At 43.4% G+C, this 24,091-nt stretch overlaps 1 protein-coding gene across 1 annotated transcript in view; it reads left to right on the top strand.

Moving 5' to 3' along the window:
- Positions 1-1,318: 1,318 nt before the first annotated feature.
- The window catches only part of ST8SIA3 (ST8 alpha-N-acetyl-neuraminide alpha-2,8-sialyltransferase 3), a 34,112-nt gene continuing 11,339 nt past the window's right edge, over positions 1,319-24,091 (top strand). Inside the window, exons 1-2 of the mRNA XM_042453535.1 lie at positions 1,319-1,781; positions 15,233-15,355. Of these exons, the coding sequence (XP_042309469.1) occupies positions 1,603-1,781; positions 15,233-15,355 (302 nt within the window). The 5' untranslated portion in view covers positions 1,319-1,602. The remainder of the gene's footprint in view (positions 1,782-15,232; positions 15,356-24,091) is intronic.

Genomic DNA, 24,091 nt, shown 5'->3' with positions numbered 1-24,091 from the left:
CAAACTGAGGCTGTTGTACTTTGGCCACATCATAAGAAGGCAAGACTCATTAGAAAAGACAATTATGCTAGGAAAGGGAGGGAGCTGAAGAAAGAAAAGAAGACCAAAAGCCTTATGGATAGAGTCAATCAGGGAGGTCACAGGCTTCAATCTACAAGACCTAAGCAGAGCAGTGAAGATGGGGGTAGGCTTGGAGATGTCTCACTCACTGGGTCACCATGAGTCAAGGGCAGTTGACAACAACAACAAACATCCAAAAGTTAGATTCTTAATTCTGCTGGGATTTGTTTAGAATACCTGGCTTTAATGCTTCTAATAGGTACCACCAGTATTTAGACCTATACCCCTCCTGGACCTATTTGGACCTATACCCCATTTGGCACTAGCCCCTCCTACCTTATTTGACTACACCTCTTCTTAAAAGGAATAGATCTAGGCTAATAATATTCTGCAGTGAAAATGCTTCTGAGCATGTACGGAGTGTATTTATTTATTTATTTTATTATCATCATCTTATATAGAAAAAGGGTTTCATTCCAGGTGAAAGAGGCAGGCCTCTACACAGGCTGGAACCTGGTCCATTACACACACACACACACACACACACACACACACCTTTAAGTGATGCACTGCTTCCAATTCCCCTGCCAGCATTCTGAGAAGGCTCTTGCTGTCTTGTTTTGTTTTGAACAGACACCTTAAAAGCTTCTGTCTTACGGTGGTAAGGCATGGACTTGCTGGAGTCTGGCCAGGCTCCATCCTGTGTCCCTGGGAGTGGGGCACAGAATTAGGGGGCTGCCCGTGCCCTCCCATGATCTCCCCCAGGTGGAATTTGTGCCCATATCCAAACCCTCAGGCCATCTTTTAGGACAGCAGTGTGTTTTAATGGAAGGGTGGGGGGGATCTCTTGCATGTGCTTCCTGTTGAGTGGGTGGCATTTGGGCAGAGAATTGAGCACCCTCCCCTCCGAATCAGGCTCAGGATTCGGTGCCAAGGAGAACCCCCTGAGGATACTGGGATGCCCAGTCTCTGCGATCTGCCCTAATGCTTTTCAATGGGACCTCCATTCAGACAATGCTGGGATCTGGCGTTCCTTGCATACAGGAAGCAGGATCTGGCAGCCTTTTTTTTAATTTCCGGCAGGTTCCACCTATTTGTTTCTTGATTTGCACCCACCCCCATCCGCTGCCATTTCAACATTGCAGCTCCTACCACACACACACACACACACACACACACACACACACACATGCATGTGAGATTTTCCCTAACTCTTGCCTCTTTGCGTGTGTGTGCTTTGAATTAATCCTTTAGCAGAGAGGGAGAGAGAGATGCATATGTGCGTTTCCCCTCCTTCCCCCTCTTCCACCACACTGCCACACACACGAGCAGACACACACACGCCATCCTTGCCCTCCCTGCTTTCTGGCTGTGGGTAAACTCCAATGTAGCTCTCCCAGCTCACAATCAGGCGGGGTGTGTGGGGTGGGGTGGTTTTTTATTTTTATTTGCTCCTACCCCTTCCCCACATTCCCCCCCACATACAAACACACATACACAACCGATCCACCCACACTTTCTCTCTCCCTCCCCCCACCCGGCATGAGAAGCTGCAAGATGGTCCGGGTGGTCAGCGTCCTGGGTCTGGTGATGCTCAGCGTGGCGCTCCTGATCTTGTCCTTCATCAGCTACGTGTCCTTGAAAAAGGACAACATCTTCACCACCCCCAAGTATGCCAACACCGGGGTGCCCAGGATGTACATGTTCCACGCGGGGTTCAGGTAAGTGCTTCCATGATTGCCGGGAGGATGAGGAAGAGGAGGAGGAGGAGGATTTATTAAATATTATTCATTCATTCATTTCTCACCCCACCCCACCCACCCCTTTTGCTGGCTGGGGATCGAGATGAAGGATGCACAGGGTTAGGAGGAAAGGCGGTGGCAGATGGAGGAAAATGTCCTCATCATCTTTGGTTACCATCAACAGCTCCAATGTAAGAGACTCAAGCAAAAAAAAAAGAGAGAGAGAGAGAGAGGAGGGGATGTCATTACTAAATCCACAATCTGTGATACCTAGTCCTCCTCCCCAACCACCCTCAGGCCTGTCTCTTTGCTTTTGTGCCACCCCCATCATCATAATCATCATCATCATCTGGGATACCTAGTCCTCCTCCCCACCCACCCCAGGTCTGTCTTTTTGCCTTTGTGCCACCCCCATCATCATCATCACCATCATCGTTTTTGTTTTGTTTTTTTAAAATGCTTTGTGTGTCAAGCCATCAGATCATGGAGGTTTTGGGTGTTTGCACCTCCGGCCAGAGCCAAAGAGGCCGGAGGGTGAGCTAGGAAGAGGAAGCCTGGGATGCTGGGAAAGGGAGGATGGTGGGGACGATGAAGGGGATCATGGTGGCGCTTTGCCCGGGCGTGTCGTGTCTCTCTTGACGAAGCGGATGGCGCAGGCGCCCTCGCCTTGCTCCAGCAATGGCCAAAGGGGAAGCCATGGCAGAGCTCCAGCAAATAGTGCTTTCGAGCCTTGAAACTCGACCATGGAAGCCTACTGGGGAGCCTTGGGCAAGGCACACTCTCTCAGCCTCCAGAGGATGGCCTTGGCAACCACCCCCTCTGAAGAATTCTTGCTCCAAAAAAAATCAGCATAAATCAGAAATGACTTAAAGGCACCCAGTGGACTGGGATGCCCACTGGACTATGACTCTGGAGAGCAGGGTTCCAATCCCAGCCATGAAGCCCGCAATGGGCAAGTCACACTCTCTCAGCCTCAGAGGGAAGCAAAGGCAAAAAAAAACCACCAACCTTTCAACAAATCTTGCTAAGGGTTGCCTTAGGTTGGAAGGCACACAACAGCCACAAGCCTTCCTTCCTCCTCTCCCCTTCTCTTCCTCCCAGTCTCTTCCATCCTTGGGTGAGATGGCAGGGACAGGAGGTAGAGTCTCTTTGACAGGATGATGGGTGTTGCTGTGGTTTTTTTTGCTTTCAATCTTGGGTTGGGAAATTACACAGGTCTCCCCCATACTAAGATTATAGGCAGGTTTCTTAGGGGTTCCCTCCTCCCAGTTTAATGCCAGAAAGAGAAACCTGCCCCTTGTGCCAGGCTTCAGTTCAAAAAGTGGAGAGGGGGTGTGTGGGAAGGGATGTGGGATGTTACAACCAAGAGGAAGGAGGAAGTAGTCCAGAGAAGTAGACCAACAAGGAGGGGAGGCTTGATTTTACAAGAGGATCCAATGCAACTCCTTAATATAATATAGGTATTGCATTGGATTCTCTTGTAAAATCAAGCCTCCCCTCCTTGTTGGTCAAGCTTCTTGTGGGTCAAGGTACACTCCTTCCTCCACGTTTGCAGCCTTGGCTTTTGTGGCTTTGATTATTCACAGATTTTATTCCTATGTTCTCTCCAGGAATATCTAGGTCCTCCGGCCCTCTGTGGTCATCTTTTTAACCCAAAATCGCACTGAAGGATCTAGAGATACCTAGAGAGAACACTTCACTAGGCCTTTGTAGCTCCTCCAACTTAGTTAAGTGTCTGGTATACGCTGAGCACAGAGTTGCACTGGAGGACCTAGAGATTCCTAGAGTGGTGTTCTCTCCGGTAAATAGCGTTTTTCCACGTTCAAGGGGGTCCTGTGACCCTAACCCCAGCTAATGTGGGAGAACAAGTGTATGTGGAAAACTGCCCCTCTTGCCTACACTGGAGAGGGAAGAAGAGCTGTCCAGCAAAACGGTGGTGCTGAAGATGGAAGGACTGAGGCTGGAGGGAGGCAGACGCTGTCCCTGGTGCTGATTCTGCATTCCCTTCAAATAGAACATTGTTCAATAGAAAAGGGCTTTTGTGAATCCTCTCTACCATATAGCTCTATTGAGATAAAGGCAGGTGCATAAAGCTATGCCGTTATTTAGTGTATTGGAGTGGGCCTATATTCTGACTGTTCTCAATGTGTCAGACTGTGGGTTTCTTTTAAAAATTCATTTAAAAATTGTAACTATATGTAGCAGGTTCCTAAGTGAGGTGTTCATAAAGAGTAAGATTTAGAAACCTAGTTTATTGTGGGTTTTTCAGCCTCTCTGACTGGCATATTCAGAGAATTTAGAAACCTGTTTCCCAAATGGAAAGATCTCTCCTGACTTAACTAGGGTCCCAAACACACTGCTGAAAGCATCCACTTTGAGGCTGCTTTAATTGCCCTGGCTCAGTGCTAGGGGAATTGTAGTTTGTTGTGGCACCAGAGCTCTTGGACAGGGAAGACTAAATGTCTCACAAAAGTACAGTTCCCATAATACAGTGATCCCGTCTCATTCGCTGAAGTTAGGGGTAAAGGACCCCCATGAATGTGGAAAAACCACAAATAAAAAAAAATACTATTCTGTTTACATAACAGAACACTTCTCTAGGAATTGCCAGGTCCTCCAGTGCAACTCTGTGGTCAACATCTGCCAGAAGTTGATCACAGAATCATGCTGGAGGACCTACAAATGCCTAGAGAAGTGTTTTCTCTAGGAACTTCTAGGTTCTCCAGCACAACTTTGTGGTCGACATCTAGGAGAACTGCTCTGGAGGTCCTAGAGATTCCTAGAGAGAGCATATTAATCAAACTGCATATAATCAAAAACACAAATGTGGAGGGCCAACTGTACAACCATTGTAATAACATTTTTTTCAGATTTATACTGCCCTTAAATCTAACCTTCCACTCAAATTGTTTCATTATTCTACCTTCCTCTAACTTCCTATGACAATAAGCCTATGTTTAGGTAAAACAATATATGTTTGATGTATGTTTAAAGACTGTATAATAATAATAATAATAATAATAAAATTTTATTTATACCCCGCCCTTCCAAATAGATCAGGGCGGCTTACAAATGCACCTTAGTGCAACAGTATACAATTTAAAAACAGATTAAAACAACACAGTTCATAAAAACAATAAAAGACCCCTTAGCCCAACCTCACGGCCACAAGAGAGGAGGGAGGCCCACAGGATGTTTAGTCGGGGAATGCCTGATTAAATAGGAAGGTTTTAAGTCCCTTCCTAAATTGGGCCAGGGTGGTAGATGAGCGGAGCTCTATGGGCAGCGTGTTCCAAAGGGCTGGGGCAGCTGTGGAGAAGGATCTTCTGGCCGTAACGGCCAACCTTGCCCCAGGCACCTTCAGGAGTTGCTGCCCAGATGTTCTGAGGGTGCGAGGCGGAATGTACGGGGAGAGACGGTCCTTCAGGAATCCTGGGCCCAAGCCATTTAGGGCTTTATAGGTGATAACCAACACCTTATATTGAGCTCGGAAGCGAATAGGCAGCCAATGGAGATCTTTAAGCACCGGTGTAATATGGCTGGTCCTGGGAGCGCCAGTGACCAGCCGTGCTGCCATGTTCTGCACTACTTGCAGCTTCCGAGTTTGGTATAAGGGTTGCCCCATGTAGAGTGCGTTGCAGAAATCCAATCTCGAAGTTACCAGAGCATGTACAACAGTTTCAAGGTCCCTCTGGGCCAGGTATGGGCGCAGCTGGCGAATCAGCCGAAGCTGATAACAGGTACTCTTGACCGTCGCATTCACCTGAGCAGTCAGGCGAAGGGACGAGTCAAGAAGCACCCCCAGACTGCGCACGGAGTCCTTCACGGGGAGCGTGACCCCATTCAGGACAGGTGGAACCACCGCCATTCCTGGACCAGGGGGACCTATCACTAGTACCTCCGTTTTCTCTGGATTAAGTTTGAGTCGGTTTTCCCTCATCCAGCCCATTACTGACTCCAGACAGGCCACGAGAGGAGAGACGCCATCCCCAGTCACTGCATCAGTCGGAGACATAGAGAAAATGATTTGGGTGTCATCAGCGTACTGATAACCCCGCGCCCCATGTCTCCGGATGATCTCTCCCAGCGGTTTCATGTAAATGTTAAATAGCATGGGGGACAGAATGGCTCCTTGAGGGACCCCAGTTTTAAGGGCCCGCTCGCTGGAGCACACGTCCCCCAGCTGCACCATCTGGGACCTCCCGGAGAGGTAGGAACGGAACCACTGGAGCACAGTGCCCCCAATTCCCACCTCAGCCAGGCGCCCCAGAAGGATACCATGGTATGATAAGACTGGGTATTTTATATGGAACTGCTTTGTTGTAGGATGTATGGTTATGATATGGGGTTTTAGTAGTTTTACATGGTTTCATATGCTGGAATTATTGTGAATAAAGAATATAAAATAAAATAAAAACTACAGTTCCCAGAATTCCCTAGCATTAAGCTTGGACAATGAAAGTGGTGTCAAACTGGGTTATTTCCTGCAGTGCAGAGGCAGCCTGAAAGGCCCTGCTTTTAAACACATACATGTGTGTGTGTGTGTGTCCCAGCATTTTGGATGCCTTGGACTGCAATTCCCAGCACCATTTGTATGGTGGTACTTGGGATCCAATATATCTGGGCTGGACTAGTAGTTTGAGTGTTGAATGGTTTGGGGCCATGTGTCTCACACAGATTTGAGGTTTGTTTGTCTTGGTGAGCCAGCATGGTGTAGTGGTTTGAATGTTGGACTACCACTCTGGAGATCAGGATTCGATTTCCACCATGAAACCCACCGGGTGGCCTTGAGCAAGTCATATACTCTCAGCCTCACAGGAAGACAAGGCAAATCCACTCTCAACAAATCTTGACAAGAAAACCCCATGATCACATTGCCTTAGGGATGCCATAAGTCAGAAACAACTTGAAGGCAAACAACAACATCTGAGGGGTTTCTAACTCTGTCTCTTTGCCTGGATCATTATTAGAGCTGTGAGGAGCAGGCTGTTTTAATGTATTCATAATGAAATTCAGGTGCATCAAAACATTTCAAAGAGTGAAATATTTCATTCGTTTTCAGCCAGTTATGCACAGAGACTTTGCCAGTCACAATAAAGAATGCTCAGTGGGCTCTATGGTGCAGTGGTCTTGACAATGTAGGGAAGGCCCATATGCTCACCTAGTTTACAAGCGAATACCACCTGAAACATACTTTGCATATTGTTTTCTCTGTGTTGCCATATTAACATATAGAGTAGTTCATAACATTGGTTTTTTATTATTTATAAGCATGCCTAAAATGCTGTTATGTTGTAATTTCATTATTACTTATAAAATGGCATTACATTACATTTATTGCAGCAAATAGCCAGCATAATAAAAATGGCTAAAATATTCTAAGCAATATGTACTCCTCATATATCAGATTTTCATATGTTTCTTGTAATTCCAGGAAGACAACTCATACATGTTGACAGAATCATGCAGAGATTAATTCTATTGTTATTCCCAACTAGAGTAGATCCAATAGAACATCCATATATATTGGCTTTAAAAATCTCATTCACTGAATGGGTCTATCTTGGTTGGGATTAACAACTGCATTTAGCACAACATCCTAGAGCTCAAAATATCTCAAAGGACTTCACATCCCTAGTAGATGGACTCTTAACTTCATTTAAAGAAATATAATAAGGCAGTTTCGTCTAACATTTAACAGCTCAAGATGGTCAGGATGTTCTTTCTAATATTTAGCTAAAAATCCCTTTCTTTTAAATAGAATCCATAGGTTCAGATCCTACTCAGAAACAACATAATTTGTTCCTCAGAAGGATGCAAGCCTAAATAAAGTCAGAGACCTGGTTGGTATTGAACTCGCAACCTTGTGGTTGCTGAGTGAGTGGCTGCAGTACAGTCATTTAACCACTGCACCACCAGGTTGTTGGGGTTTAAAAGTGGAATTTACTTGTCACATTAGTTGAGAGACTCAGCTCTTAATTGTTCCAGACTAATCATTAAAAATAGCAATCAAACTACTGTGGAAAAACAGAGACCAAAGGATGCTTTATAGTTATAGTTTGTACAAGCACGTTTAAAGGTGTGAAATGCATAGGTATCATATTGGGGATGAGATCCAGTAAGCATTCTGGCAATGTAAAAACCTCCACAGGTTTGCCATCGGTGGGAGGCAAAGGATCCTCTTTCTTTCCTACTCCCTGGGTGTGCAACAGCAGTTGGGCGTATGTGAATGCAGCTGTATCCCATTAGCCACTCATTTGCTGCAGGGGTGCACACGGGTATGTTTTACTTAGGGAAGAGAAAGTAACCTGTGCCCCAGCATAAAGCTGTTCTTTCTTCTCTGGATTCATGAGCACAGCCAGATACACAACCAATCGATGATCAAGGCCATGGAACTAGGCCTGAAACATCCCTGGCTGCTGTTGACAATCCAGGATGAGAGGCTTTGCAGAAGGGGTTATTTGTGCTCTAACCTACAACAACCCTATCAGCAATATACCTCTAAGAGCCCTGGTCAATAACAGGTCTATTCAGGTCAGGTCATGGAAATATGAGGCCATGGCTTCCTTGATAGAATAAATTAGTAAGCTAATTAGCTTACTTGCTGTTCACCGCTATGATCTTTGGAATAGTGGTATATATTCCACTATTCCATTATTATTATTATTATTATTATTATTATCATCATCATCATCATCATCATCATCTGCAATGTAGGCTTCCTCTTCTCCTAGTGCCTTCCATTTTTCCCAACATCACTGTCTTATCTAATGAACAAGGAGGTATGGGATATCTCTTTCTGCAGCAAGTGTCTCAAAGTACATACGCAGACATAATGGGGGCCCCACTTGTATATGTCCTTCAAGAGGGTTCTAGCCAAGTTGTGATGATTGATTGCTGTTGATACTGCCCTCAATTCATCCTCAACCCATGGGGACCCTGTAGATGAGACATCTACAACACTCCCTGTCTTCCACTGCTCTACTTAAGTTTTGAAAACTCAGAAAAGCACATGTATCAAGTAGTCTAAATAATTTACTGTTAGTAAAATGGCAACAGCATGTTTCATAGGAAATATAAAATAGACTGGACAAAGAGATCGTGGTAGATGCAGTTATTGTCTCTAAGTGTCACTATTTTCACTATTGCTCACTTGGTTGTAAAAAATTTTCCCCATACAGGCCTGTCAGAGCCCAGCCTGTAAGATTTTAGAAATCATTTTAGAAATTTTAGAAATCATATTGAGATTTAACAGGGGGAAAGCAGAAATATCAATTTAGTGAAATGGAGCATCTTTTTTAAAATGCAGCAAAACAAGGCGCCGGCAGACCACCCTTTTGGGGCAGTCTGTACCCCACCATAGATACACTAAGTGGATACACTACCTCATGATTTCTTTGAGAATTCTTGGAGAACAGGAGAAATCCCCACAGATTGGAAGAGGAGAAATGTTGTCCCCATCTTCAAAAAGGGGGGAAGGGAGACCCAAATAATTATTGCCCAGTCAGCCTAGCATCAATACCCAGAAAGATTATGGAATAGATCATTAAACAGATGGTTTGTAATTACTTAGAAAACAATGCTGCCATCTCTAAGAGTCAACATAGGTTTCTCAAAAACAAGTCATACCAGACTAATCTTATCTCCTTTTTTGATAGAGTCACAGACTTGATAGAAGAAGGGAATGCTGTGGATGTAGTATATCTTGATTTCTGTAAGGCTTCCCCATGATTGTCTTGCAACGAAGCTGGTAAAATGTAGCTTAGACATTGCTGCTGTTAGGTGGATTTGTAATTGGTTGACTGACCAAACCCAAAGTGTGCTCACCAATGGCTCCTCTTCATCCTGGACCTGTACTGGGTCCTGTGTTATTCAACATCTTTATCAATGACTTCAGTCCAAAACACACTGCAGAAATAGTCCAGTTTGAGACCACTTTAACTGCCCTGGTTCAATGCTAGGGAATTTTGGGAACTGTAATTTTGTAAGACATTTAGCCTTCTCATCAGAGAGCTCTGGTGCCACAATAAACTACTATTCCCAGGATTCCCTTGCACTTTGCCAGGGCAGTTAAAGTGGTCTAAAACTGGATTATTTGTGCAGTGTGCTTTGGACATATGATGAAAGAATAGAAAGCATGCTGAGTAAAGTTTTAGATGATGCCAAAGTGGGCAGGGTTGCTAATTCCCCAAAGGACAGAATTAAAATTCAAAATGACCTTGATGGATTAGAGGGCTGGCCTAAAGCTAAAAAAATGAATTTCAACAAGGAGGAATGTAAAATCCTACACCTGGGCAGAAAAAAAAATGAAATGCAGATATATAGGATGGGAGACACTGACTAGACAACAGTTCATGTAAAAGATATCTAGGAGTTTTTTGTGGATTTTTCGGGCTATGTGGCCATGTTCTAGAAGAGTGATGTTTCACCAGCATCTGTCATCAGAACATGAACTCTTCTAGAACATGACCACATAGCCCGAAAAACCCACAAAAAACTATGGATGCCTGCCATGAAAGCCTTCGACTTCACATTGGATCTAGGAGTCATAGGCCCGGTACACACGGGCCCTCTGTGACTCCCTCGTCACGTGCTGGGGTTGCCTCAGGGCACAGTGCCCACACGCCCTGCAACTCTAGCATGTGATGAGGGTATAATAATGGTGGCACCCTGTATACATGGGCACTGCCATTGTTATGTAAGCACTGTGCAGCATCCACATAGCACCATGCAGCGCTTACATAATGAGTGCGCCAGTGGCACACTTGTTATGCCACCCTTGTGGCGTAAAAAGAACCCGCTTTTCATGGGTTCTTTTTCCGCTGGAGGGAAGCTATGCAGTTTGGCAGCTGTGGTTTCCCTCCAGTGGAAAAACGGGTGCCGGCAGGCCGCCGTTTTTTGGCAGTCTGTACCGCGCCATAGTAGATCACAGTACAATATGCTGCCTTAGAGTGTCATGGAATCTCCTTCTTTGGCTGTTTGTAAACAGAGACTGGATGATCATCTGTCAGGGGTACTTTGATTCTGTGTTCCTGCATGGCAGGGAGTTGGACTCAATGGCCCCTGTGGTCTCTTCCAACTCTATGATCTTCTATGATCTATTATGCACCTGGTAAGACAGGATGCTTCATGTGGAAATCTCACACTTCACCTCTACACTTAGTGAGAAGTGAATTCAGTGGTTATCATACTTGGTATGATACCTGGTAGAACTCTAAGATCTTCAGAAGAGTCATTCACAGATTTGGTGGGAAGGAGAGAGAGGGCCTTTTCTGTGGCTGTTCCCAGAATTTGGAATTTTCTCCCTATGGAGACTAGAGGGTGTTCCCACTTGGCAGATAAAATGGATTATATTGTCGCGATTCTGATTCGGATTATGTTCCGGGAATAATTCGAATTTTTTCCATCATTTCCATTACCAAAAGGGGCAAATTACCTCGATTCATTTAGACCCTGTTTTCGTTCCCATTTATTTTAAATCGCTTTATTTTAAAGTGGATTGACTTGCTCCCCATTCCCATTTGTGTCCACAAGCTGTTAATCAAGCGCATAGGTTTCAGACGTCACAAGTCTTGGGGTTTTGGGGGGGGGCAGCCAATGAAAATCAGCTGCATCCAAGGCTCTTCTGTTGTGTCTCCCCAGACTAGAAAGAGGCTTGGCAAATCAGATCAAGGAGGAGAAGGCAGCAGGCTTCATTACTGGGGAGAGAATCTTTGGAGAAGAGAGAAGATAAGGCTCGATCCCCCCCTCAGATCCCTGGGCATCCAGGCTCTCCATTCCCCAAAATCGCTTTGCCTCCCCCATTGCTCCCTGGGCTGTCTGTGGGGCGATCAACGCAGGGATGGCCTGCAAAGCCATCCCATAGTTCCTCTGGAAGGCCTCCCTTTCCCAAAATGCTTTGCGTCCCCCATTGCCCCTCCCCTAGTTCCTCTGGAGGAGCCTCCTTTTTCCCAAAATCGCTTTGTGTCCCCCTGCTCCCTGGGCTGTCTGTGGGGCGATCAAGCAGGGATGTCCTGCAAAGCCCATCCCATAGTTCCTCTGGAAGAAGCCTCCTTTTCCCAAAATCGCTTTGCCTCCCCCATTGCTCCCTGGGCTGTCTGGGGGGGTGATCAAGCAGGCATGTACTACAAAGCCCATCTGCTGCTTAGGCAGAGGTGAAAAAAGGAAAAAAATATTTTAAAATTGTGTTCAATGGTTCTCCTCACACATCGGTCTATGAATGAGGAGCAGAGGGGAGGCTGCAATCCAACGGGGGAAAGTCTATTATGTGAATGGAAGGACATGGCGCTGGCAATGCAGAAAGAGAACAAAGAGGGTGACACCCCCAGGCCAGCCCCTTGAGTGCTGCTCCTCCCATCTCCAAGTTCCCGAATCAGACACCCTTTTGTTCCCATTCGGATACAGCAAATTGTACCCCGCTTTCAAAAATAACCAGCGTTATAAACTACTATTATTTTAAACCGAATTATAGGCTGATAATCCGGTTTAAACATTTTAATTCGATTCTGATTCGAAACGCAGTGGGAATGAATGAGGGGTAAGGGAGATTTAATTCGGGCTTCTGTGGGAACAATGCACCCTAAATTCATCAGATCATGACCCGCTTTATAGGTAAGTGGAAACGACTAGGATGGCTCCTTCTTTGCTGTTTTTTTTTTTTAATGGCAAATGAAAACCTTCCTATTCTAGCAAGTTTTTGAGAGCTGATTGTTAACAACAGAAGGGCTTTTTATGGTGCTGTACTGTTTTTCATATTGGTTTTAAAGTTGTATTTTTAATGGTTTTAATTCTGTTGTTAGTTCAATACTGTTTTAATCTCTGATTTTGTGTGCTTTTAACTAAATGTTTTTTATTCTAATGTTCTGTCTTGTGTAATATTTTGAGGCCAGTCTGGGGAAAAAGTGGAATAATAATAATAATAATAAAATTTATTTATATACCACCCTCTTCGAATCCGGGCCGATAGTACAACAAAAAGGCATACAACAATATAATAATACAAACACAATTCAAAAACAGTACAGTACAAATAAAAAACAATAAAATTCGTGCCAGCTTGACCGTGCTGATGGACCGGGGGGGGGGGAGGGAGGAGCATTCTGGGGCGAAATAGTCAGGGTAGGCCTGCTCGAAGAGAGTAGGTTTTCAGCCCCTTCTTAATTGGGCTAGGGAGGTGGTAAGCGGAGCTCAAGGGGCCGCGAGTTCCAGCGGTAGGGGGCCGAGATGGTGAAGGCCCTCCTAGAGGTGGAAGCAATATAGCCTTTGGAACTCTAGAGTTGCTGCCCAGATGATCTGAGTGTGCGGGGCGGATAATGGAGACGAGGCGGTCCAGATACCCTGGGCCCAAGCCATTTAGGGCTTTATAGGTAATAACCAACACCTTGTACTGCGCCCGGAAGCGAATAGGCAGCCAGTGAAGATCTTTAAGCACTGGTGTTATATGACTGTTATATAAAGGGATGGATGGATGGATGGATGGATGGCATGAGTATTCAGAGGCATGAATCTACTTCTAGTCACTTCTGTTCAACACTTATTGTACAAAAGATTAATACACCCTTAAAGCTGTGCAAAACTCCCATCATCCCCTTATCCTATCTGGGGATTATGGAGCTTTTAGCTCGTACTAGAGGTTTGGGAGAGATTGAACTAATCAATACAAAGATTCACTAAGGAATGTTGTGATTCCAATTACACTTCTTCCAAGAACTGGCTGAGTAGATTACCAGTGGGAGAAGATGTTGTACTGTGGTTGTTCATGGATGGCTGTACTTCTGTAAATCTAATGACACCGTTTTGTGCATAAATGGTGCCATTTGAGCTACCCATGGACCCAATGTCAAACAACTGAAATTGCTGTTAGTATGTATATATATGATCAAAATAACAGACTTAAGGAACAGGGAACTTAGGCGGGATACAGACGGGCAAAAAGGGGTGTGTTCATGACGTCATGAAGGTATAGCCTTCAGACAGCCCTTACCTGAATGCCGCCATGAACACACTGCCTGCACGCCCCAATCGGGAAGAAGCGGCATTAAAAAGGTGCTGCTTTTCCCCGCTTCTTTTCTATATAGTGCGCAGCTTCGCATCTCCGTCTGTAAGCTGCTGCACCAGTACGCCAGAATTGCTACGCCGCTAATTTAAGTTGCCCATTTAAAAGCTCCGTGTCTGCTGCGTCACATAATGAGTCGGGGTCCTGAAACATGCGCAGTTTGCAGTCAGGCTTTAATTGCAGCATCAGCTGCCATGCAGGTGTGGAAGCTGCAGCACAGCTGCAGCGCATTTTAAGACTCGTAACCCTAACCTTAACCCTAGAGCTGCATGTACGCATGCGCTGCTAGAATCGTGGAAAGTTTGGAATTTAAAGTGCACCCCTACACACATTCCTGCGCCATTTTCACCTAACAATAAAAAAGGCTAAAACATTAAATATTTACATATGTACAAAGGAGGTGATGGGGGATGGCAGGGGGACAGCGGTGGCAGCGGCAACAGCTGTGGCTGTGCATTGCAGATTCAGCAAGAGCGCGGGGACCAAAGGAGAGGAGGCATCCATGATGCTGGTGACATTGGCAATGTGCAAGCGGACAAGGATGCCAACACCAGCTGATCACCAGCTGGCAGGAGACCACCTTTGTTCTTGGCCAGGGCGGGGGAAAAAGTTTAAAGGGGCTTGGGTGCTTTAAAAGTGCACATATGCTTTCTGCCGCCGGTGCTGAGCGCCGCAGCTGCGCAGCTGCGCATCCGCCAGCCGGCAAAAGAAAAAAAAAGCCCCATTTTTGGCCGCCCGTGAGGAAGCTGACTCTCTCTTTGCGGCGTCCTCCGAGGCAGCGGTATGGAAACTGCAGGTCAGAAACGGCCCCAGGTGAGGCGTCTTCACTGCCCCCCATGTGGAAGCCCCATACACCTTAGCCACGCCCCCGGGGCGGGCGGTCTGGAGGCTCCGTATTCAGCAGAATACACCTCCAAGACGTCTTCCCCTGCCCGTCTGTATCCCACCTTAGAATCATAAATATATGAGGAAGGGAACAGAGTAGGCAGTAGAATGAGAAACAGGTTGAAAGGGTAGGCGAAGGAAATGTCATAAAGATTCTGCTGAAACTGTCTCCAACAGGGCTATTCATCTGAAGTGAAAAGCAGTGGGATGCATCCATGTAAACACATTTAGATTCTGTAAGGTGCCACAGTACTTCTTTTTCTATTTGACAGCAATGATTAACCCAACTATTGGTCTCTGATTCATTCTAAGCTATAAAAGCCATTGCTTGGAAGTGTTTCATTTTTTATTACAACTCCCAGAATCTACCCAGCCAACATAGCGTTGCCCTGTTGGCTGGATGAAAAAGTGATTTTATCAAACTTTGGTAGTAGAATAGTTAATTTTGTGTTAACTATTACTGACGGTGTGAATGTGTAATCTTTTTCAGGTCTCAGTTTGCACTGAAGTTCCTTGATCCTTCATTTGTACCCAATACAAACTCCTTGAATCATGATTTGCAGGATAAAGCTCCTAAATGGACCTTCAACAGAACAGCATTCTTGCAGCAAAGGTGAGGAACATGGGAGGCAAACCCAAACAGCAGAGCTAAGTGCATAGTTCTTAAGTGAGGACTCCCATTGTTATTAACCCTTTGGCTAATTATTTGGCAACATTCAATGTGTGCTCTTGGGAGTATTAAAGAATATCCAGCAACTTTAGAATTCAACTAGGAATAAATTACCAAAATTCAGAGATGGGCTCCATGTTTAAATTTAGACGTTTTAATGTGTTAAAGTGTTTAATTGCCTCTCAAGCCATTCAAGCCATTGGGATATGATAGAAAGTTTATATCAGGACACTAGAGCTCTTGTATTTTGAGGAGCAGGGAGAATTGCTACATATTCATAAGCCTTCTTTCAAGTCCATTTATTTCACTCTTTCCCATTTTTATGACCTCTAGCACTCATAATTCTTTGGTTCTCAGTTATACAGTACTTTCCAAAGTTCTTCTTTCTCTCCAGTCAGCTGAAGAGGGCAAGAGAACAGCAATCATGGAGAGAGAGAATGGGAGGAAGGGAGAGAGAGAAAAGGTGGAGGAGAAGGAAGACCATCCCATGTTCATTTCTGTCTCTTGTTGAAGGCAATGGCAGCTGGAAGCTTCCATGTCAACAGAGCAGTGAATCCACTCTAGGTTTTAATCTGAATTTCAAAGGAGCTACCCAGTGTTGTATACTCAGCCCCAAATAGGCACAACTATTTGGGTAGCTTCTTTAAAGTTCAGAGTAAAACCTAGATCAGATTCATCATCCCACTAATATGAAAGCCACCAGCTGCCACAGGCTAGGTGTTTAAGCAGAAGCTGAACAGTTAGGGACACTTGTCCAGGGGTAGCTGTGTTGGCAGCAAAATACAACAAAATACAAAATCCACAAAACAGTGACTCCTTTTTTGGCCAATCAAAATGCACAAAATAGATCATGCAAGCTTTTGAAGCTTGATTGGTTTCTTCATCAGGCAAAGGTGTTAAAAATCATAGACGGAAAGGAAAGTGATGATGTTACAGCTACAGGCCCATATTTTGTCTCAGATGTTATTTCTGTTGTCAGTTAAGATGATCTGGAGGGATCTCACTGCAAACAGAGGCCACTCCTTTTATAAGCCTTGTGGGGATTAGGGATGCTGTTGCTCTAGATTCCCTACATCAAGAAGAGGTTTGAATTAGGTGGCTTGAGACAAGCTTCACCAACTCAGTACCCTCCAGATACGTTGCATTTATATATCACCAAAAACAAATTAAATAAAACAGAATGGTATTCTGGACGTTGTAGCACAACACACTGTATCTAGAGCCCAATTAGTTGGGGGAAACTAGGTTACAAGCCCTCCTCCATCTCTATGAGTTATCGTTTTCCTAATGGTGGAGAAGACTTCAGAATCCTCAACAGATAGAGCCTTTTGCTTGATAGAAGTGCCATCAGAATTTGGGTTTACCATATACCCATGCTTTACCTTATCCATCCTCTTTCTGCCAAGAAGATGCACCTTCACCCTAGGTACTGGATGAAAAATCTGTGATTCTCCCCCTTCTGTTTCTCTTGTTTTGTTCCCAGATCATTTGCAATGAGTCTCATTATTAATGCCAACAGACACATTTGTCTGACAGCTACCTATTCTGTCTAAGGCACAGACCAGGATTATACAACTGTACTGCTTTATAAAGAACAAGAAGTATATTAGGCTAGGTGAACAAGCTATCATAAAGCCGATTTATCCTTTGTTAAGTGTTTGGGAGACAGCTACAAGATCAATGTGTTATGTTTTGTTCATATTTACACTTTAATGTATTTTTCTCGTAAAATGCCCAGAAAATATGAGTGATATAAAATGTTGTTGTTGTTATGCACTTTCAAGCTGGCTCTGAGTCATGGAGATATTAACATAGGGCTTTCTTGGCAAGATTTATTTAGAGCTGGTTGTCTATTGTTTTCTTCTAAGGCTGAAGGAGTGTGGTTTGACCAAGGTCACCCAGTGGCTGAACATGGATTTGAAACCTGGCCTCTCAGAATCCTAGTGTAGCACTGAAACCTTTATACATGCTGGCTCATTATATAAGTAAATGGCTATAATAAGTAAAATAGATACAAAATCTCATGCTTCCTCCCTGCAGTCTCTCTAGTTTCTAGTCTCTTTCTAAACTAGAAAGCTGGGCCAAAGCTAACAAAATGAAATTCAGCATGAAGAAATGTAAGGTACTGCACTTAGGGCAGAAAAATGAAATGCACAGATACAGGATGGGGGACATCTGGCTGAATGAAACTACGTGTGAAAGGGATCTAGGAATCCAAGTAGACCACAAGTTGAACATGAGTCAACAGTGTGATGTGGCAACTAACAAGGCCAATGTGGTTTTTGGCTGCATCAATAAAAGTATAGTGTCTAGATCAAGAGAAGTAATAGTGGCACTCTATTCTGCTTTGGTCAGGCCTCACCTGGAATATTGTGTCCAGTTCTGGGCACCACAATTCAAAAAGGACATTGAGAAACTGGAGAGTGTCCAAAGGAGGGTGACTAAAATGGGGAAGGGTCTGGAAACCATGCCCTATGAAGAACGCCTTAGGGAGCTGGGATGTTTAGCCTGGAGAACTGAAGGTTAAGAGGTGATATTATAGCCCTGTTTAAATACTTGAAGGAATGTAACATTGAGGAGGGCGCAAGCTTGTATTCTGCTGCTCCAGAGACTAGGACCTGAAGCAATGGATGCAAGCTCCAGGAAAAGAGATTCCACTTCAACATTAGGAAGAACTTCCTGACAGTAAGGGCTGTTCGACAGTGGAAAACACTCCCTCGGAGAGTGGTGGAGTCTCCTTCCTTAGAAGTCTTTAAACAGAAGCTGGATGGCCATTTGTCGGGGATGCTTTGATTGAGATTTCTGCGTGGCAGAATGGGGTTGTGGTCTCTTCCAACTCTATGATTCTATTATTCTAGTTCCTTAGGATAATTTCCTTGCCCCACTAACCACAGTTAAAGTCTGTGTTGGCAGAGACTAACCATAATTAGGCTAACTAGGGCGTGTTCCAGACGGGCGCTATTGGGCGCCGTCATTACGCGCAAGGGGCGGCGCTTCCTGACGCACCTTGCCCCTCACACGTAATGAGGGCATCAAAATGGCGGCACCCTATACAGATGGGTGCTGCCATTTTGACATGACGGATGCCTAGCGTCCGCACGTCTCGGCACCCTTGTGATGCCACAAGGGCACCATTGGCACCTTGTGATGTCACAACGGCGCCTCAAGAAGAAGCCGCTTTTTGCAGCTTTTTTTGCTGCATGGAGGAGCCGTGCATTTTGTCCACTGCGGCTCCTTTGCGTAGTAAACAAGGGCGGTGTCAGACCGCCCTTTTGGGCGGTCTGTAAAGCGCCAAGGTTTCCAGTTTAACCAGTAGTCAAAACTGACCTTGGCTAAAATTAAATTCAGTTAAACTTATTCATGGTTCAGATAGCTGTAGATATACATAGTTAGGGTAAAGGAGGAGGCAGGACTGCAGGATATATGCATAGCTGATCTGCTTACCATTGTTAAAATAGTCCCAGGTTACAGAGGCAGAATAACCTGAAATTTCACACTCCATTCAACCAATAACTTAGTTGTCCAAGAGATTTCTTCTTAGTGTCTTGACTTCAGAGTAAAACAAACTATGGCTGCATCTACACTTCAGAATTAATGCAGTTTGACCCTGTGTTAACTGCCATGGCTGAATGGTATGGAATTCTGGGCTTTGTAGTTTTGTGAGACATTGAACCTTGTCTGTCAGAGAGCTCTGAATCCACAGCAACCTATAAATCTCAGGATTCCATAGGATGGACCTATAACAGTTAAAGCAGTATCAAACTGCATTAATTCTGCAGTGTGGGAGAGCCGATAGTGGAATAAACCACAGCAACATGGAATCAAAGAGCGGGGTTGTTCACTGATGATTCCATTATAGTTTGATTATAGTTTATTTATAGCTTGTAGAAAGAAAAGGGCAGATGGTGGACTACATGGTTTTTAAAATTGGAATGACAAAAGGAAACACAACAGCATTTGGGTTAAGCATGTCATCAGCTCAGATTCCATTTTGGTGTAACTTGGTAAGACAGAAAACAATGCAATATGAAATGTCATTGAACAGGCAAGAGTCTACTCACTTTCAATATGGTTATATAGTGTCTACTTATCTGAGAGTCACAGCACTAACTAGTTTCCATGGAGCCTTCATGCAGTTTTCTATGTCCTGTAATACTGACAACTCCAGCACAAATAACTGTCACAAAAGGGGGGGGGGGGAATCTCACTTGAAGTATCTGTTAAGGAATGTAAATGGGTCACTGGAGCTTTGATCTGATCACTAGAAAAAATAATTATAAAATTATTATTACAAAAATATAAACAAAATTACAATGCTTTCCAGAACTTGGGATGTGGCATTAGTCTGTATGTATTGCTCATCTTTCCCCCAAAAGTAGGTTTTGGAATTTTGACCACAATCCTATTCACATCTGCTCAGAAGTACAGCCTCTCAGCTGGAATCCTGTTGTCGTCTTATCCATGTCTAACATCTCCTAGAGAAGCAGTTAGCCATTTTTGTCCAATGCACAATGTCCACATTTTCAGCGAGGACAAACATAGACGTTGTTACTCGTCATATGCCCAACTATGCATCCATAAACTTGAACTCTGTTAAAAGTGAGCAGTAGTGTGTATTCAGTAGCTTCCCATGTCACTGGCAGGCAAAGAAGTTTTTATTCAAGCAGGCTTTATCGTATAATCCTTTCAGAAAGGCTTTTATTTGGAGGGGAAGTGTTTTAGTTATGTTTATAGCTTTTATATGTTTATGTAATTTCATATTGTTTTAGCTAGCTGGTTTTAATTTTTATTGTAAAGTTTTTAAATGGTTTTATTTCTGAACTACCTTTCTGGTGTCCCTTTCTGGGAGAAAGGTGGCATAGAAATGAAATAAATAAAAATAAAAATAATTATATTTCATATACATCTTACATAACTAGCCTAAAGGTAATTTTAGGCCTCATTCACACTACAATTTTTGAGTTGAATCAATGAAGTGATTTGGCGCTGAATAGATGTTTACACTATTCAAACCACAATTGAATCAGCCCATTTCAATTTACTCCATTTCATGTTCACATTCATCAATAGGATCAAATCAAAATGGAGTTGCGTCACAGGAGTGACAATGCCACAGGGAAGAGAATCCAGTCGACAGCGCATTCACACTTATGCTGAATCAGTTCATTTTAAAAGATGTGGGGAATGCCGTGGATCCAGAAGAAAATGTTTAACTGGGTTTAGTGCTGTGCCCCCCCCCCTCCAGGAAACTGCATCAGAAATTCAGGTCAAGTGAGAACAAGGACCCTTTAAACTGATTTACACCTATTTGAAAACCTGTTTACTATGTAGTGTGAATGAGGCCTTATACTGTATACTCAGTCCTAGTCAGAGTAGGTGGGATATAAAATAAAAATTTATTATTATTTATTGTTATGTATTTTTAATACTTTGTGCATGAAACTAAGTTAGTATACATTAAACTATCAGAAAGCAAAGTGGTCACTTTCTCAGCTACCGGGGGGGGGGGGGGAGAGAGATATATTTTTGGAATGTTTTTGGATTTTGAAATTTGGGATAAGGAAGACTCAACCTGTACTGGAAGCATTCCCTTCAAAATTTAAACCTTATTTTCATAAATGTCATTTAAGGTTCACTTGAGAGTTCTGCGTTGATGTTGTAAGGACATAGCATGTAACTTTTTTTTTACAAAGCTCTTCCTTTCCTGTGAAAGGTTCAATATATGATACCTTCACTGTTTAATTTACTTTGAACAGTAATGATATACTGCATAATATTCAGGTTGCATCTAGTAGAGTTTGACAAATAAGCATCATTGACCAGAGTCTCAATTACATGGTTTCACTATTACTCAGGAAAAAGTCTCTCCCATTCTTACTTTCTTCTCGCAGAAGAAAGAAATACATTTCTTAAAATAATAAGCTTAAAATAATGGTGATAATTACATTCTAAGATGGAGTGGGCAAATGATGGCTCATGGCTTGCATGATCTCCCATTCATCCCCAAGCCCTTTTGACTTCTTCCAATCCTCCATCCCACAGAAGGGTCCATAGGATACCGTAAGTGGCCTTCAGACCCTCAGAAATGTCCCAGCCCTGTTCTACAAGATAATGAAAGACAGTCTCTATAGCATTTATCAGAAAAATTCTAGAGATATGAACTTCAATCCAGTTAGGAGTCCCAACTAGAATAAACAATTGTCTCAGTTGGTAAGTCAAGACTTAGGTAAATCCCCGTGATCCAATAAGATTCAGGGCATTGAGATGGCTTTAGAAGTTACCTTCCTAGATCCAGACCCCTACCTCTGGTTATAGGTTTCAACTGTTTATCTTCTTCTCCTTTTCCATCTCCATTTTGCAAAGGAATTATCTGAAGCAGATGATATACCCATTTGTATCTCTATTGAATGTTTAGCCCAACTGGATGATACAGTGTCCAAGACAGCTAACAGATAATTAACTGAGTCCAAACATAGTTATGCTTAGGAGTGGTCCCACCAAAATCCTCAAAACTCAGGAATGAAGCCTTTTGATTTCAGTGAGCCTAGGTCTATTAAACACACACAAATGTCATTATAAACATTTCCAGCTATACTAAAAATGCAAACCCATTTTTAAAAAAAGCAATGCATTCAATCTACTTTAATGTCCTAATGCTAAAATCAGTAATGGAATGAAAGTATCATCAAAAATATCATCTATGTTTTGTGCCCCACTCCTGCCCCAGAGCCATGACACAGTGGGAAGATCCATAATGGTTTGAACAACCGAGAAGGCCCTCTTCTATACCAGGCAATGGACATACTTAGTTCATGGTTGTGCAAGTGTGGTTCCATAGATGCTCATATCATCTCCGTTACCAAGCCTAAGAGCCAGCGCTGTCTGAGGACTAGTTTGGTGGTCATGTGGCCAGCATGACTGCACTGTTACCTTCCCACCTAAGTGGTACCTATTTATCTACTTACATTTGCATGCTTTTGAACTGCTAGTTTGGCAGAAGCTGAGACTAGTGATGGGAGCTCACCCCATCATGCAGCACTTGGGCCTTGAACTACCAACCTTCCGATCTTCTGATTGTAAGAACTGGCATCTTAACCACTAAGCCACCACATCCCTTCTTGTACCACATTCAAAAAAAGATATATATCTGACTGTAGCATGCATATGTCACTAAAAGGATCCTGTCCCAATTCTGCTATGGCCATGTGCAAGACAATAATTAATCCACTAATTAGAGCCTTTGAGAGGGGAAAGGTTTGGATAAATAAAAGGGGAAATGTCACTGAAATAATTCAAGTGAAAGGAAAAGAGAGAAATTAGACTCCACACTAAATCATGCATATCTACAATAATGGAGGGCCATATATTGGCAGGAGTATGGTTTTTCAGGATGCTGCTGATAGATAAATAAGCCAGTACTGCATCTTATTCAGTGGTGACAAGAGATGTTTTAGGTTACATCTGGATGGTAGATGTGGTCTGATGTTTTAAGTGGACATCATGTGGCTGGTAAGTAATATAAAATCAATAGTTTATATTCTTTACTGTGGTTAATAGGTTTATAAGCTAAGACACACTCATATTGTTAAGGATATTATATACTGCTTAGCTTAATGCACTTGGTTGATTAAGCATGTTATATATTAGAGATAAGGATGCCACTGGAGGAGAGACAATGAGGAAACCACAGGGTTTTTTTCCCCCAAGGCTAAAAGCAGCGAGGGGATGTTAACTTTTCTGCCCATTATGAAATTTCCACATATGACCAAATCGCTATCTGGGATGCTAGAAGGAAAAAGAAACATTTTCTTCTCAGGGCAAGCAGCATGTTCAGGTGGGCAATTTTTATCATAGGGAGTGTTCAATGGATTGGATGTAGTGGCATCACTAGGGTGGTGTGGGGTGCGGACCACACCAAGTGAAACCCTAAGGGGGGGGGTGACACCACTGCTCCTCAAACACCTGCATTTTGGCAGAAACAGGCTGTGGCATTTACCCGTATCTCTTTAAAATGCTGAAGAGATGGTGTGAATGGGGTAAGACTCCGTGGGAGGAGAAAGGAGAGGCCCCTGGTTTTGTTAAAAACAATCAAATTTCAAAATTTCAAAATTTATTTTTTTTAAAAAAATTAAGTTTCTTTAAAATCATCACATTTTACCAAATTTTCACTTTAACCACATGAAATATGCATATGTCAACACATTTATTCTGTGCATATGATATTGTAATTTAAAGGCATAATTTTAATTTTGCTAGTTTTACCATGACATGTAGTGATATGCAGAAATTACGATTTATGAGTAACATTAGTACAAAAAAAATTACGAAGGATTCTGTATGGTGGGGTACGGGAGGAGGTCAATGGGTGGGGGGTAACACTATGAGTTACCATACTGGATGACACCAACCTTAATGATGCCACTGGTGGGGTGCAGACAGATTCATACTGGAAACTCTTGGAGCCTCTTCTCCAGCATCAGTGGAAATTCCCATCTTGGGAGGATGAGTTTGTAAGAACCAAACGGAGGCAGAAAATAGGTTTTAGGATCCTCAAAAGGGAGAATATTTATTTTTAAAAATCCATTCTTTAGATAGAACAGTCTGAACAATTTTAAAAGTACAAAGACAGTAGGCAGACATGCTCCACTATGTATTCCTCCATGAAGAAAGAGAGTGCAT

The sequence above is a fragment of the Sceloporus undulatus genome, chromosome 2, assembly GCF_019175285.1.
Source record: "Sceloporus undulatus isolate JIND9_A2432 ecotype Alabama chromosome 2, SceUnd_v1.1, whole genome shotgun sequence".
Taxonomy (NCBI): Eukaryota; Metazoa; Chordata; class Lepidosauria; order Squamata; family Phrynosomatidae; genus Sceloporus; species Sceloporus undulatus.
The sequence above is the reverse complement of the archived record's forward strand: the minus strand, read 5'-3'. Positions and strand labels throughout refer to the sequence as shown.